This window comes from Pteropus vampyrus, unplaced genomic scaffold (genome assembly GCF_000151845.1).
Source record: "Pteropus vampyrus isolate Shadow unplaced genomic scaffold, Pvam_2.0 Scaffold61, whole genome shotgun sequence".
NCBI lineage: Eukaryota > Metazoa > Chordata > Mammalia > Chiroptera > Pteropodidae > Pteropus > Pteropus vampyrus.
The window spans coordinates 6,509,036-6,526,169 of record NW_011888842.1 but is presented as its reverse complement, the minus strand read 5'-3'; the positions used below and the strand labels follow the sequence as shown (position 1 = coordinate 6,526,169).

The 17,134-nt window shown below is 36.2% G+C and overlaps 1 protein-coding gene and 2 pseudogenes across 4 annotated transcripts in view; 1 reads left to right on the top strand and 2 right to left on the bottom strand.

Annotated features, from left to right (window-relative positions):
* CNTRL (centriolin) overlaps positions 1-16,876 on the bottom strand; it is a 74,823-nt gene extending 57,947 nt beyond the window's left edge. For 2 of the 4 annotated variants that reach the window (XM_011360991.2, XM_023531109.1), the window contains exons 1-6: positions 16,737-16,875; positions 10,119-10,367; positions 8,388-8,518; positions 6,404-6,534; positions 4,877-5,018; positions 2,640-2,826 (exon numbers count right to left, since the gene is read on the bottom strand). In XM_011360991.2, the coding sequence (XP_011359293.1) occupies positions 2,640-2,826; positions 4,877-5,018; positions 6,404-6,534; positions 8,388-8,518; positions 10,119-10,335 (808 nt within the window). In that variant the 5' untranslated portion in view covers positions 10,336-10,367; positions 16,737-16,875. Of the gene's footprint in view, positions 1-2,639; positions 2,827-4,876; positions 5,019-6,403; positions 6,535-8,387; positions 8,519-10,118; positions 10,368-16,687 lie in introns of all 4 variants that reach the window. The other 2 variants (XM_023531107.1, XM_023531108.1) reach the window with 2 other exon arrangements.
* On the bottom strand, positions 3,932-4,047 carry LOC111740339 (annotated as a pseudogene).
* On the top strand, positions 11,380-11,498 carry LOC111740326 (annotated as a pseudogene).
* Positions 16,877-17,134: the final 258 nt, after the last annotated feature.

Genomic DNA, 17,134 nt, shown 5'->3' with positions numbered 1-17,134 from the left:
AAAACATGTAGTATTTTATTTGATATTAGTAATTACACTTTAAAGGATGCTGCAAGCATGTTTGCAAAATACTATGCTATCTTAAAATCCTTCAAAGGCTTCGCATAATGCTTAGGATAAGATCCAAAAAGTCTACATGAAGGACTGACGAGGCTCTTCATGATTTGGTCTCAAACTCTCTCTCTATCCTCATTTTCAAGCACATCCCACTGCAGCCTTTCTGAAATGATTCCAATTCTTCAGATTTGTGATGCTTCTTCTCATCTGCAGGCTTTTATTCACACCTTCTGCCTGGAACTGTCTTCCTCTACCTCCCACTGGCCTATTTTATATTTTCCAGGTCTTAGATTTAAAAACATCTGCCCTAATTTTACCCTCTCGCCATGTTAGATGCTTCTCAGGAATGCTCTCATACTACCCTGCACCTCTGCTGTGGCCCTTGTCACACAGGGAGTTGTAAAATGTGATCAAATAGCTTAGATGTCTGCCTTCCCACTAAAGTTTTGTGAAAGCAGAAACTGCATCTATCTGGCTCAACACTGAATCCTAAGAGCTCAGCACATTAAAGACTTCTAATTAATATTCAAAGTCATGAATCATAAGTAGTTTATGAATCATAAGTAGTTTAAATATTTCCCCCAATAGGATATTTATATGATGACTTCTCTTTGCATTATTTATATTTTAAGGATTCTAAAACAAACTTTGGGGTAATAAATGTTGAGTTAGGGGGATGCCAAGCTAATAAAAACTTACCATATTCTGAATTAGTGGACCAACCATTATGAAACTGTCATTTTTGTAAGTCAAAATGGACTAAAATCAATTTCAAATGGTTAAACACAGAGGCTCATTCCCTAACATTCTAAAATGGCTACGTTATACCTTCCTCTTTCTCTTCAAACTCCCCATACTCCTATTTTCTTTCTCAGTTGATGACCTCATATTTCATGAGAAAACAGACATCACTAGTGGGAACTTCCTGATTTACCCACCACCAAAGCAACAAAATTACCCACACCTGCACACATTTTCTCTCCTTTCTGATGAAGGAAGTGTCCTGTCCTCTTACTGACAGTCTTTTTTCTTTTTCTCTGACCTCACCTTCTTGTCTTCTAAAGGACCAAAAGAATTGAGCCATGATTTGTCTCTCCACTGCACTCTTGAATATTGTCTTTATTTGAGTACTAGCTTTGAGGTTTACCACATATGCTTCTGCTCATTTAGTGGTCTGGAGCTATATACATATATATTTTTTTTATTTCTAAACTTTTTTTAAAAAACTCATTTGTTAGATAAAAGGGGAGAGAAACTGTGGGAGGAAATTGGGAGTCTTCACCCAACTATCTCCTTTCCGTTCACTCTTCCATCTTCCACCTATAATCTAGCATTTGTCCCAATCATTCCTTAACTGCTCTTGTCAAGATCATCATCATATGTTGCCAATTTAATGCACCTCTCTGTGCTCATCTTACTGCTTCATGTCTCAGCAACATTCAACATAGCTGACCACTTCCTCTCTTGAAATCTTCTTCTCTGGGCTTTTGCAACTCACTATTTCCTGGTTTTCTCCTACTGTGCTGGCCTTTCTCATTTTTCTTAGCTGGCTCCCTTTCTTGCTCTTCCCAACTCCTGCCTGAGTGAGCTAATCAATTCCTCAACTATCATTTTTATGACTCTCAAACTTATAACTCTACTACAGATCTCTTTGAACTCCAAACTCCCATTTTCAACTTTCTTCTTGGTTGTTTCACAGACATTCAAACTTAGCATTCTGATTTCCCCCATTTTTATAAACCATATCGCCATCCAAGCAATCAAGCCAGGAGCCTGGGAATTATGCATTAGAAGGTGCTGTTATTTCTACCTCCAAACTGATCCATTCATTTCACATCCACCATCTAAATACAGGCCATCAACATTTCTAGCCTAGAGCTCTGTAATTGCCTCTTCATATGTCTCTTTGGCTCCATTTTGCCTTGCTCCAAATCATTCTCCATTTTGTATCAAAAATAATCTTAATATATATACCGACTCATGCTTAAAAATTGTCAATAGCTTTCCCCTGCACTTGAAATAAAATCCAGACAACCCCAACACCCTATGTCATCTCACCTTCCTCATCTCTCCAAAGTTTTTCTTCAGCTATCTTCCAGTCACACTGATCTTCTTTTAGTTCCTAACTAACCAGGATCTTTCCAACCTCAAAGTATAAGCTGCTCCCTCTCCCTGAATGCCTTTGTTCACATGGCTACTCTATTCTTGCCTTTACCATGAGCTTCAATATCATTTCCTCAGAGAGCCTTTCATATCCTTACACCACCTTCCCAAAAAGGGCGCTTGTTCTCCTTTGTTACTTTAACTGGGTTTACTTGCTTTTTATCTGTCTTCTCCACTAAAACACAAGCTGCAGGAAGGCCAATACCATATGTCTTGCTCACCATTGTATCCTTAGTGCCAGATACAGTGCCTGGCTCACAGTTCATGCTCAATGACATTGTTTAATTAAATGATTTATGGTGCCATATTCCACACAATTTTTGATAGCATTATATATTTATTATGTATTTTTCTGGATAACTTCTGAATTATTCCTCTCCCACCTAAATTTAGTTGTTTTATTTAAAGTGTCACCTTACCTAAACTGAATCTCTCAAAAGCTTCATGTCTGGTCTGAGTGGTTACTGGTTGACCTTCCAAACTTTCCAGTGAACGGAGGTGAAAAATGGTAAACTGGAAGTAGTGAGGAAGGGTCACAATAGGATTTTCAAGTAGGATCAGAGAAGTCAAATCTTGAAGTGGTTTCAACTTGCTTACATCTTGGAGCTGAAATGACATATGTTATTATTGGTATAATTTAAAAACCATAAACAAACCTAAAGGAAGTATTGTCAGGGAAATTGCTATTAACATGGAAGGAATCTATTCATGAAATCCATTATCCAAAAGTAGTGTGTGAGATGAAGAACAGAAAGGGAGTTTTTGAATATCTATAGTGTATCAGGGCAGTATCAGGCATTTTCCACATATCATTTCATTGTGACTCCTCACAACAACTTAGGCTATAAGACTCATCTTGATTTTATAGATGAAGAAACTGAGATTCAAAGAAGTTAAATGACTTACCCAAAGTTCAGATGTTATAAGTGAATAAAACAGGATTCATTATGATTGAACAAGTTGAAAAATTTTTCGTAAATCTTCCGATAACAGTTACAGATATAACTGATAGTTAAATAAGGATATGTGGAGATACAGTTTTCAAGTGAGGTTTTTATGTTTATCCAAAGAGGGATTTTAAATGTTTGAGAAACACTACTACAAATAGCTAGTACAGATAAATTTCTCCCAAGTGAATGTGTATCACTCTCAATGATGCCAATGTCAAATGTTAACAGGGATGAAAAAGTCATACAAAATTAAAAATAATCATAAATATTTATTGAATGATTTTACTGTTAACATCAGCTGACACTGAGTACTACCCACGGATTAACAACTTTGAGGAATACTTGTGGCAAATTTTAGATTCATAGCTACCTCTTCCCATCACCCCAAAGCTCCAGGAGCTCCAAGGTGATGCAATACAACATGGAGTAGGGGTTGCGCTCTGAGGCCTTTGGGTCATCAGTGAAATTGTAGAGAGTCACCCTGCCAGATTTTATAAAGATGAAATAAGAAAGCATTGATAATGTTAACTACACAACATTAAACAAGTGTTGTTTATTATTACTGGCTTCCACTGGTGAAGGTTTAAGGAATATGACCTTAGAGTTATTGTTTTAAAGTATATCCAAATCCATCATTTCATCTGAGCCTGTAACATTCCTATAAGACAAGCAAGGTAGAAATTGTTTTCTCCAACTTAAACAGTGAGTTTTATTTTTTATTTTTTAAAATTTATTATTATTATTATTATTATTATTATTTATGCATACAGCACCGGGTCTTCCTAGGTGGTCTCCCATCCAAGTACTAACCAGGCCCAACCCTGCTTAGCCTCCAAGATCAGAAGTCGGGCTTGCTCAGGGTGGCATGGCCACAGACCATGGACCATGGCTTCACTGGGGTGCGAACCTAGGACCTTCTGCATGTAAAGCAGATGTGTTAACCGCTACACTATGGAACCACATCCTAAACAGTGAGTTTTAGAGAGATGTAGGGATCCTCTGAGGTCACAAAAGGCAAGTCTAAACGCATATTAAAAGGCACATCTTTTATTTTCTATTCTAAGATAGATGTTCATTTTAAATTTAATGTTTTTACTTAGCAATGTTTATTGAACATTTAGTTGTACAAATATTATAAGAAAATCATAAACTATACTCGAGAAAAATATATATCATTATCAGATTATGTGAACCATGATAACGAAGTCGCTCTACTTTAAAAAGCCAGTATTAACCGCCTAAAACACCTAACACTATAATTGAGATTAATTCATAAGTTTGTAAAATAGAAGTCTATTCCAGACATTCAGTAACCTGAATTCTGGCACAAAGTGTATAACTTTGGATAAGAGACTTAACCTCTGAAACTTTACTTGAAAATGGGAGTAAGACTACGCTACCTAACTCACAGTATTATAAAAAAATAATCCCTGCACTGTCTCCTTAACAAGTGTTCTCAGGCTCAAATGAAATGATAGATGTGAAAATGCTAAGAGGTCAACTCTCAGGTACCATGGAACCATATAAAACCAGGACTGCCTACATTTAATTACCCTAGAGAATCCCAGGTTATATCTGAATGTGATGTTTGGTCAAGGGACCAAGGACCTTAAGAGATTCCGTTTTTAAAAAACTTAATTTTTAATCTTTAAAAAAAATAAGCCCCCAAATTTAAAAAATATCTTTTGCTACTTTGAATTACTTACTGATGATATCTTGTTGCCTTTCAGAATCAGGACTCGCAAAGATTTTAACTTCTTCCCTAACCATGCTGGAATATGTTCAATTTCATTTCCTGCAAGGTTTAGCTTTTGCAGATTACACATATTTTCTATGCCTTCAATTTTGCTGGAAACCAAAAGGTAAAATCAAATTTAGTAAGTACAATAATATGAGCTCTTCCACTGTATTTTTAGAATTATCAGCCTTGGTTTTATGTGGGGTTACTTTTCAGAATTCTAATTTATCAACCCTTTTCATAAATGAGAATCAAAAACAGTGGCTAAAAACAAACTTACCACAACAGGTTTGATAAACTCTTCTTTACTGTACCCAAGAACCCTACTATCTTGCTATCAAATTTTATGATCCCACAACATGAAAAGAGTCTGCCTTTGGCATTTTCACTAACCACTGTAAAGAGTACTAGTGAACAGCCAGGGGACCGCTGGAAAACTCAACAGCACACACTGTGATATGTGCTACAGCCCTGCACAAGAGAAGATGTCCTTAATTATTACCTTAAGTCATCACCAAAAGATTAGCTGTTAACAACAGAATATGGCTGCCATTTTGAGCTGGTAGGCCCCCAGAATGATACTGCATTTATGAACATAAATATTTTAATCATAATATTTAAATTAATAAAACATTATCACTCATATTCATGAATTTTCACTGATGAACTATTTTCCCAAGTTGATTTCAATTTAATTCCTTGGTCAATTTTCTATACTGGGAAAATAATTCTAGGCTTCTTTATCTTCACTTTTATTTTGTTGAAGTTATGCTCATCAGAAACAATTTTATGTTTTACAAAAATTTTACACTGAGGATTTGATTCACTAATCAGTTTTTTTCCCATTTCATTTTCGCCATATTAGAGCTTCTGTCACTGTCAGTTGTTTTGGTTTTTTTGGCCATTAGATATACCAAGTCTAATGTGGGGGGAAGTATACAAATGTAAAGATTTTCAAGACTTGATTGTATCATTTTGTCTATAACAAGTTTTCTATGTGCAGTTTTACCCTCTGTCAGTTTTATTATATTTATTTCTCAGAGTAATATATATTATGAAGTGGAAATAAGACTGAGAGTACATTGGTTATAGCAATGAGCAAGAAATACAAGGAAAAGCAGAAGGATCAAAACAGGTTGAAAATCTTTAAGATCAAATTGACAGGGTTAAAACATACTGCTTCATGTCAACTTTCTTAATGTAATAAGACAGTGAATCAAAGACTCTATCTGGAAATACTTCCTGTCAAAAATGGAATTAAGATAAAATCTGATATAAAAAATGTATCTCCTTTGATAATGCTAGATTAAGATATTATTCCCTACTTCAGTAATGTCAAAATCTGAAGGCAGTTATCATCTGTGAAGAGCTACACTATCAATGAATAAGGATCAAAGTGCCTGTTTCAAAAGCTTCTTTCAGTAATGTGGGAAGCATTAATCTACCTCTTTCACAAAGACAATGACTCTGCAATACTACCTGAAGAAGTACTTACCAGATTTTGTTATATGACAGATTGAGTTCACGTAATTTTAACAGCTTGTCCAACTTCTCAATCTTCCCTATTAGATTATAGCTGAGATTCAGTACTTCAAGTTTAACACATTTTTCCAAATTTTCAATATACTAATTGGAAACAAATGAAGAAATTTTATACAACAGATGCCTTGACAAAGCACAACATGTAAATATGTGTATCAGGGGCTGTTCTGATCAGTCACCAGAGAATAAGAAACCCTACTGCTCTCCTGGAGAATCTCTTGGTGTGGCTTTCCTCACGCCTCCAAACTCTGCTTGATCCTCAGCAGACAATACTTCCTCCTAAGAAGATCAAGACTATCCAACAAGATTTCCTCCACCTCAACTTTTCCTGCTCCTCAACTTTTCCATGCTCCTCTCCCCTCCTCTCCTTATTTCTTCAAAGTTTAACTAGGTACTTAGGCTCTTGCATAACCTTACCCATCTCCTCTCCCCATGCTCTTGCATCTTCAATCTCTTTCTCTCCTCAAGATCCCTTGAAGGATCTTCCCCTTAAGTTTAAAAACAATCATTAGTTAACAAATCTTCATTATACACTTACTACATACCAAGTGTGGCACCAGGCAATGGAGATGCACCAGTAAAGTAGACAATTACCTTGATGCACGGAGCCTATGTTTGACATGCTCAATCTCCTTTGTATAAAACAAATCACCTTGCATTGAACTTGTTTTTAAGGTCAAGCCATTATCTCCTCTCCCTTCTATGCCACCATGTTCTCGCAAGAGTTCTGCACATTTGCTCATTCTGCCTTCCATTCACTCCTATTCTATTGGTAAGGCAATATATCTTCTGCCCTTACTATATATTTAGACAGTTGTCTCTAAGATCGCCATTTATTCATCCATTCCACAAATATTTATCAAACATAAATTAAGTGCCAGGAGCTGTTCTAGGTACTGAACATACAATGGTGAATAAGGAAAACAAAGTTCTTGTTTTTATTCACAGATAAAAGCAAAGAAACAAACAAAAATTTCAGACAATGTAGCATACTAACAAGAAAATAAAGATAACATAATGTGACAGAATGCAAAGCACTAAAAGAACAAAGGAAGTACACCAAGTTGACACCTTAATAACAAGAAGCCAGCTGTGTGAATATGTGGGGGCAGAGAATACCAGGCAGAAGAAAAAAAATGCAAAGGCCCTAAAAGAATGACTTCTAAGTTTTCATCCTATCTGACTGTCCTGTAACATTTCATATCATCCTTTCCTGCCTGAAGTTCTCCCTCTTTTAGCCTCAATTCATCATATTCTTGGATCTTCTGTCCTAATAGCTCATTCAGGCTTCTTTGTTAGGTCTGCCTCTCTCATGCCCTCTCTGATTCTCCTTCATTATTTCTCCTCTTAATCCTAGGCATTCTTCACACTAAGCTCTAAGTTCCCAGAAATCACAACCTAAGCTTATTTACCTCTGTATCTACTTGACAGCCTAATAATGCCTGACATATAAGACCCACATGATAAAGATTTACTAATTTGATATTTCATTTCTTCAATTTTCAAACTCGTGTTTCTCCTTTTTCCTTTTTAATTACACAAGACATAAATATATTCTAATAAAAAATTTTAAACAAACCAAAAAGCTCTCTTCATCAAGTCCCCAGGCCCCTGAAAAAAAAATTCCACTGTTCAAAGTTAACCATTGTTAAGAGGCTGGGGGATACACATCCAAACCTTTCTATTAATTTATATCCATATATACAGAATTTTTGAAATTTTTTTGAGTCAATAATGTATAAAATAATAGGAACTTATAAATCTGAAGATGTCATACTTCTGATGCAGAACTTTCACTGGAAACAATAAGAAGTCTGCTACAAAGTAAGTGACAATAGGATGAGATATTACTGTAAATCTAATTTAATCCTTTTTTCAGTTTTAAAGCACAGAAACATCAAAAACAATGTCGATATTCAGAAATATTGGTAACCTACCCTAAATTTCTTGCCACCATCTTTAGAAAGTGAAAGATTCAGAGATTTTACCAATGCCAAATTGTCTTGTTTAGTAAGTTTTTTAATAAGGGCCTCTGTGATATATCGGACTCCTGCATGTGAATCAGCTTCTGAAATTAAAGAAACATCATTATTAGTAGAGGTAGTCACGAATACTCTGAAAAACAAATTGTTTTAATGTTACGTAACAAAAATAAATTTTTTTCTAAGCCATGCAAATGTAAAAACAGCTGACTAATTCTAATTGCAATGTTTTAATAACATTTTATTTTATATAACATTTCATAATAATGACAATAAGGTTTATACTCTATCAGTATTAGCTGTGTGCCGACTTTGTGCTAAATTTTAACATTCGAAAAATTCAACTTGTACAATAAACCTTTGAGAAATTACTATTCCCATTTATTTTTTAAAAAGTTATACTAATTTTCTCAAAATCTTGCAGCTAGTAGTATGCAAATCCAGTACCTGAACCCAGGCAAACCATCTAAAACCTACACTTTTAATTATATGCAGATAAAGTCTGTAGCAATTCTTAAAAAATAAACTGGCACGATTTAGTTATTTGTTTTTACAATGCCAAGCTAAAGTTAGGAAATGCTGGAATTCTTAGAAATCCTCTTTTCCTGTTTCTTTTTTTTTTAAGCAGTGAGAAACTCAGATTTGTTAAATAGAGAAAGAGGTGATCACATCACATTTAATAGAGATAAAGTACTAACTTGATGGATAGGATAGCACACTCCATCCTAAGTCTTTTCTGGATATTGCTGTCAAAGTGTGTTAAAGCCATGTTACATTTTACAAAAGAAGCCATAAAAAGAAAACTGCCTCTTGGTTCTTAGAAATTAATTAAATTAATAAAAAAATTAATCTTGGGTTCAGATCCAAGCTGTGCACCAAAGGCTCCCTATAATTATTTGTAATAAGTTAATATTATATTTATTTTGGTTCAAAATAAAATAGATCTTTTTCTTTAACTTGGGCTTTTCTAGGAAAGAAACTGGTTAATCTAGAATATTAATCAATATTAGAAATAGCAATGTATCAACTTATAGCAAGGTTATAGTCTAAACTCAACGCTGATAATGTTTACTAATAAAACTAATCAGACATTCAAGTCAATAGAGTTTGATGGCTGTGATTTAATGATTTAGCAAATAAATTACATACTTTTCTTTCACATTTATTTGTATTAGATTCTCAGGAAAAAAAATTATTTTTGAAAACAGATTCCCAGACTAACAGAATGCTTTTAAGAAAAAAATAAAAATCTTGGTCGAACATATGTATGTCCTTTTGTGGAAATCAGTCCATTCACAGATAATCAGTTTGTCAATAAGCAGACTGGAATAGCCGAAGAGTGGATAACATTTTTATACTGAATCAAGGCACTCCACTCTGAACAAATATGCCCTCTCTCTAACCAAGGATGATGATACATTTGGCAGATGAGCTGTAAGACACTCTCCCACCATAGGAAATAAAGATTCCTCTTTCTGGAAACTTCCTTCTCCTAACCCTTTCAGACATCTTCACTGTCACCCAGAAGACTCCATCCTCCACTGTCCTTATATAATATCTGTTAATTAAAATGACAAGTCAAGGTAGTACCAGATATACCTTACATTTGAACCAAAAATGTAAGTTCGGTATTTCCCATCTCTACTTAAGAGTATGTGATCAAATTCTTAGATTAGAAAGCAATACCTTTATTGTCTTGGTAGTCCAAAAGCATAGTGTTTTCATCTGAATTCTCATCTTGCTCACACCACTGCCCTCCAGAATGAAAAGGCAGAGTCTCGGATCCACTTAAGGGTGAAAGTGACCTAGATCTCATACTGAACATAAGAGATGATGGACTAGGAGAGTGAGATGGTGATGGCATCTTTGGTACGGGAAGTTTTCGCTGAGAACCTCTCTTCATTGCAAGAATAAAAGCCAAATGTCCATCAAAACCTGTAAGAGTTTTCAGTATATTTAACAAGGTTAATTTTTAGAGCTATCAAAACTATTAAATCAATCTATTTCTAGAATTTTCAAGACTACAAAGTTATAAACTCACACTACTCTAAGCTTATTGGAAACAGACATTATTTCAAACATTGCTGATCACTTTACCAGAGGGAAAAGAGACCTCCATAGGTTCTGTATTGACCCATTCTCCAGCCAGAAGTCTTACCTGCCATTTCTGTTCTCAATTTATTGGACCTAACTAGTCACAATGCCCCTTCTACCCACACAGGGTCCTAGAAGGCAGGAAGCTGGAACTATCTGACAAACAGCTATATTTAATACTGATGAGCATTCTCTCCTTCCTGAAAGTTTCTTCCTTTAACTTCTGGGACACCACACTCTGCTGGTACCCTACTGCCTCCCTAGACCCTCTTTGGCCTCCTCTGCTGGCTCACACTCCTCTATTCAATCTTTAAATGTCAGAGCTCCTCAAGTCTCCTCTGGCCTCTAATTTCAGTTTAGATAATCTACTACACACCCATGACTCCCAATGTCACCTGTATACTGATATTTATATCTTCAATCTAACCTTTCTCTGAGTTCCAGACTCCTATTACTAATTGCCTGCTTGATACATCATTGGCATCCTAAATTCAACATATCCAAAATGAATTTATCATTTCCTCCATTCCTCCCTAATTTTTCTCCTATCCTGTTTCTCCTTCCACATTCCCTAACTACTGAACAATGTTCATGGGAATAAGATAGAAAACTGGGAGTTATTCTTAATGTCTTTTTTCCCCACACCCAATCAATCACCAACTTTTGTCAATTGTACCTCCTAAATCTCTCAAATCAGTTTATTTCTATCTCCACCCTCAACTACTCTAATCCAAGCCCTCATCAAACTATGTAATAGCTTCAACCTGATCTGTCCACAAGCTCTCTTGTCTTTCTCTTCCATGGCTACATTACAGTCAGACAGCAAGAGTGATCTATTTAGAAAGTAAATCTAGTCTACAGCCATGCCACCCTGAACAAGCCCGATCCCGTCTGATTCCGGAAGCTAAGCAGGGTCAGGCTTGGTTAGTACTTGGATGGGAGACCACCTAGGAAGACCAGGTGCTATAGGCGTAAAAAACAAAAAATAAGGAATTGTAAGCTGACAAGGTCCTTGCAATCTGTGAGGTCAACCAAGGGTTGCCTTGCATAAAAAAAATAATAATTTTTAAAAAAGTAAATAAAGAGTAAATCTATCAGTCAGAATTGAATGAAATATTTACCATGACCTATGAGGTCTCCCCACGATATGGCCCTGTCTCTCTAGCTTCACTTCTGTCACTTATTTCCTCACCTCTGTGGGCTCCAGCCACAATGACTTCCACATATAACTCCTTCTGCCGAAAATGTTTGTCCTCGGTCTTTTATTTTTAACCTTGTTTCTCAATTATTTTTTTTACACAAAATTGACCATCTTAACCATTTTTAAGTGTACATTTCAGTGGTATTAAATATTCATAATGTTGTGTAATCTTCACCACCATCCATCCCCATAACTCTCATCATCTTATAAAACTGGATTCTATACCCATTAAACAATAACTCCCCATCTCTCCTTCCCCTGCCCCGGCAACCATCATTCTTTCTGTCTCTATGATTTTGACTAAGTATCTTATACAAGTAGAATCATACAGTATTTGTCTTTTCATGACTGGCTTATTTTACTTAGCAGAATATCCCAAAAATTCATTCATGTATAGCATATGTCAGAATTTACTTCTTTAACACTGAATTGTATTCCATTGTATTATATTCCACAGTTTGCTTATCCATTCATCTGTCGATAAACACTTGAGTTGCTTTCATGTTTTAGATATTGTGAATAATACTGTTATGGATATGTGTTTACAACTATCTTTATAACATCTTTCTTTCAGTTCTTGGGTATATATTGAGAAGTGGAATTGATGGATCATATGGCAATGCTATTTTTAATTTTTTGAGTAACTGCCACTTTGTTTTCCACAGCAGCTATACCATTCTACATTACCACCAACAGTGCATGGGGTTTCAAATTTCACCATATTCTTACCAACACCTGTTATTTGTTTTTGATAGTAGCCATCCTAATGAGGAGGAAGTGGTGTCTCACGGTATTTTTTATTTGCTTTTCCCCAATTAGTGATGTTGAGAATCTTTTCATGTGTCTATTGGCTGTTTATGTTTTCTGAAGAAATGTTTATTCAAGTTATTTGCCCATTTTTATATTAGGTTGCTTTTGCTGTTGTTATAGTTTTAGGAGTTCTCTCTATATAGTCTGGATATTAATCCATTATCAGATATATGGTTTACAAATATTTTCTCCCATTCTGTGGGCTGCCTTGTTACTCTGTTGGTGTTATCTTTTGATGAACATTTAAAATTTTTAATGAAGTCCAACTTGTCTACTTTTCTTTTGTTGCCTGTGTCTTTAGTGTCATATCCAAGAAATCATTGCCAAATTTACTGTCATGAAAATTTGCTGTATTTTCTTCTAAGAGAGTTCTAGTTTTAGGTCTTATATTTAGGTCTTTGAGTTGAATGGCTTGAGTTAATTTTATATATATAGTGTTAGGTAAGGGTCCAACATCATTTTTTTGCATGTGGAAATCCAGTTTTCCCAGCCCCATTTTTGAAAATACTGCCATTTCCCTATTGAATGATCTTGGAGCCCTTGTCAAAAATCATTTGACCATACACGGAGGGCTTATTTCTGGGCTCTTTTCTATTCCACTGATCTACCATCTGTCTTTATGTCAGTACCATGTTGTTTTTATGACTGTAGCTTTGTAGTAAGTTTTGAAATCAGGAAGTATGAGCCCTTCAGCTTTGTTCTTTTTAAAGATTGTTTTGGCTATTTGGTGTCCTCAGTCTTTTAATCATGCTAATTTTTAGTATTCCTCTAGTGATTAGCTCAACTGTTGCTTCTCCAGAAAAGTTCTATAGGGCAGAATAAGTCCTCAGTTATACACCCTTAATCAATTCCTATTTTTTCCTCAAATAATCACAGTATGCAATTTTATATTTATTTATGTTATTACTTGCTTACCATCTGTCTCTGTTTTAGACTGTAAGCTCCATGAGGCCCTCTGTTTTGTTTATCACTGTCTCCTCCAGTCTAGCATAGTGCCTAGCACCTAGCAAGAACTCAATAAATATTTGTTGAATGAACGAATGAATAAAGTTATTTCTCACTCGTCCCTCTCCCTCACCCATCAAGATATCAATTCTAGTTCTGAAATATTTCTAAATTCATCTCTATCTTCATAGCTCTCACCCTAGATATAACTTTTATCATCTCTTGCTTAGACTATTATGATACTCCCTTAACCAGCTTCCAATCTTCCTTTACTTCACCCTCAATCCCTTCTCTACCTTTGAATCACTTCTTCATAAAAACAAAAGAAGTTTGATGGTTCTCATTGTTTATAAACCTAAATATTTCTGCACCAAACACAGGACTCACCATAATCTGGCCAAACTTTCTGGCCTAATTTCTTACTCCTCCCCACCATGCACCCTGCGCTCGAGTCATCTTTTTATTATTAACTAGACACATCATGAGTTTCTGTTTGTGGATTTCTCTTTCCTTAAAATGGCATCCTCTTCTTCCTCTCTATCAACTAAAATGTCACTTTATTTGTGAAGGCTTTCCAGAAATGCATTTGTTTCAGTTCGAGATCGTCCCTGCTTATTATCACACTGAACATACATCTACCGTGAAGGGATAATGTCTTATTCATTTCTGAATTCCCAACACTCAGTGGTCACGAGTGTATCTAACATTTTGCAACTAGATTCAATCTGTTTAGAAACCATACTTTTAAGAGTGAGTGTTCTCTCTCTGTATATTGATATGTGTGGGTGTGTGTTTGTTGCAGGATACTATATATAGAAAAGTGCACAAATCATAAGTATATAGCTCTGAAAATTTTTATACAGTGAACACAAGCTGCGTAACCAGTATCTAGATTAAGAAACAGAATATTACCAGAACCCCAGAAGCCCTCATATATCCCCTTTCAGTAATTAACCTCCACACATGGGTAATCACTATCCTGATTTTTATTTTTTAAGTTTATGTAAATGAAATAATAGTGTATCTTTTATATCTGACTTTTTTTTGTTAAACATTGTGTTTGATATTCATTCATGTTTGTCTCATGCTATTCAAAAAACATCTAATCACTTTAGACTCCCATGCCTACTATTGCTTGTCCACAAAATCAACTTTAATGAAGTTTAAGTTTTCCAGAAGAAACTAAGCATTTATCGATGAAAGGGACCTTAGTCAAATTTCTTTACTTTTCATATGAGAAAATTAAGGCCCAGAATGGTAAATGACTTTGTCAGATACAATGCTAGCTGTAGTAATGATAAGAATTAGTTCTCTTCTCAAACTAATTTGTAAGTCCAATCACATAATTAATCTAGTAGAATGTAAGTTCCATGAGTAGTAATATTGTTCACTGATGTATTCCCAGCCTAGAACAGAGTCTAGCATATAGTAAATAATTAATATTTATTGAATGAAATATTCATAAAGAACATGGAACTGATAAAATGCTATTTAGCACTTCGACAAAAGGATATCTTCATGAGCAATATTAGTCCTCAACTCCAAGAGTCCTAATTTGCAAGGTTAGGTTTATACAAAAAAGATTTTCATAACAACCAATTGCTCTTATAAAGTATATTCAGTCTAAAAACACTGTAAAAATTATAAATTTGACAGATTTTAGACAAAAAATATCTTATAAAATGTATAGGCTGCATTAACAATAATCCTATTTCCACTCAACATCCATAATCTTCCCTACACTCACTGCTTAAAACGTGAAGACAAAACACGAATTATTTTTTTAAAAAGTTCTTTTTAGTCTAAACATTTTGGATAGCTCAAATCTTAATGCCATATAAATTGGTTTTAGAGATATTATAATGGTTTGATGTGTGAATATTTTTATATATAGCACACCTTCACAGGTACACGGGTATTATTAACACAAGCTAAGATTATGAAGAAACTTATTTTTTAAATGGTTGGAATATATACAGTATATGTAAAGGAGAGCTGCCATTAATATATTCAATCAGTTAACCAACATTTAGTGGATGTAATACCTTTCAACAACTATACAGTCATTCCAGGAATACTAATCTTGTCCAAAACATTTCTGAAATTCCTCTTTAGGTCCTGTTCTCAGAATTAATTTATAAGTCTCACAAGAAAATCAGACCCATCATTTCACCTCCATTTTTTTTTTTTTATTTTCTCAGGTTGATTGTTAACTTTTATCATGTGCCAAATATTGTGATAAGCTCTTCCATGTATCATTGCATTAGAAGGATTAAATATAATAACTTATGAAACAGGTGTTATTTTCTCTCATTTTAAAGATTAAGGGGTTAGATAATTTGTTTGAAGTCCCATAACTAATTGGTTAAGCCAAGACGTAAAATCTGATCTGATTCTAAAGCCCATGTCTTCATTACCATGTCATATTGCTGAGTTTTCTGGAGTCCAGATCATGTTTGATTTGCTCTTTAGGGCCTAGTATGGTGCTTTACACAAAAGAGACTATAAATAAATGCCACTGACAGTAGTTAATAGATGACATATATTATAAAAGTTATTGAAGAAAAAACAAAATTTAATACAATAGCATCACTGAACTCATGATCCAGCTTCTTAAGGTGACTAAAGAGAACAAAAACATGCTATATTTGTTTTTAAAAAGTATTATTTCACAGTTACACAGTACAATATGACAACTGACTTGTTCCAATAGTCCAGTTCACTTTAAATTGCACTTATGTCTTTACTTTCTCTTTCATTTTTTTCATGTTAAACCATCCCGTCCTTTTAACATTTCTTTTCAATATCCTAACTCGTTTTTTCTCCAGATACTGTATGCCATCCGATCTCATGATACTCGTCGGGATACCCAAACCATCCTTTATCCCTGTCATTCCCCACTGACACCTGGCACGCCCCAGCCCCTCCCTCCTTCTCTGGGTTGCAGGACGCCCCCACCCTTCTCGGCGCTACACCCCAACGTCCACACCTTCCGACACTCTAGTCCTCTTTCCTTAAATGCCCCCGCAACGCCAACTCTGACCGCTTCCCTTCTCATCCAAACCTCCCTCATTCATCCTCCTCTCCACGCCCGTTCCGGGCCCACCCCTCCTTCCCATCCAATCCCAAATCCCAGGCACACGCCCCCGCCCCGAATCCACCTCGAGCTGGCCCAGGCCTTCCCGCCTTTGCCGCCGGCCCCCACCGTTCCGTCCGGATGCTGGAGAATGCCTTCGACCAGGTCTGGCACTCACCGCTGAGAAGCCAAGGGGAGCGGGCCTGCGGGACGAGGCCGGGGTGGAGACGCGACCCTCGTTTGCTTCAGGTGCCCAGCTGCGCGGCAGCCATTTTGTTGTGTTGTGCCGGTTGCTGTGGGCCCGCGCGCGCTACGTGGGCGGAGCCTGCGAGGCCACGCCCCTTTCCGGAGCCGTAGGGGGCGGGGCGGGGCTTCCCTCCGCCTGTGCCGCCTCAGTTGCTGGCGCGCGAAGGCGCGGGACGCATTGGCCCCGAGGCTTCTAGAGTGTGCGAAGCCTGCACTGGGCGTGGTTTCCTGCGGCTGTCGCTCTTGAGTGCATCTCGTGTCTCTAAGGCGAAGCGGCAGAAGCCTCCCGCTCGGGCTCGGACACGCTCTTTGGCGGCTGAGTCAGAGGAC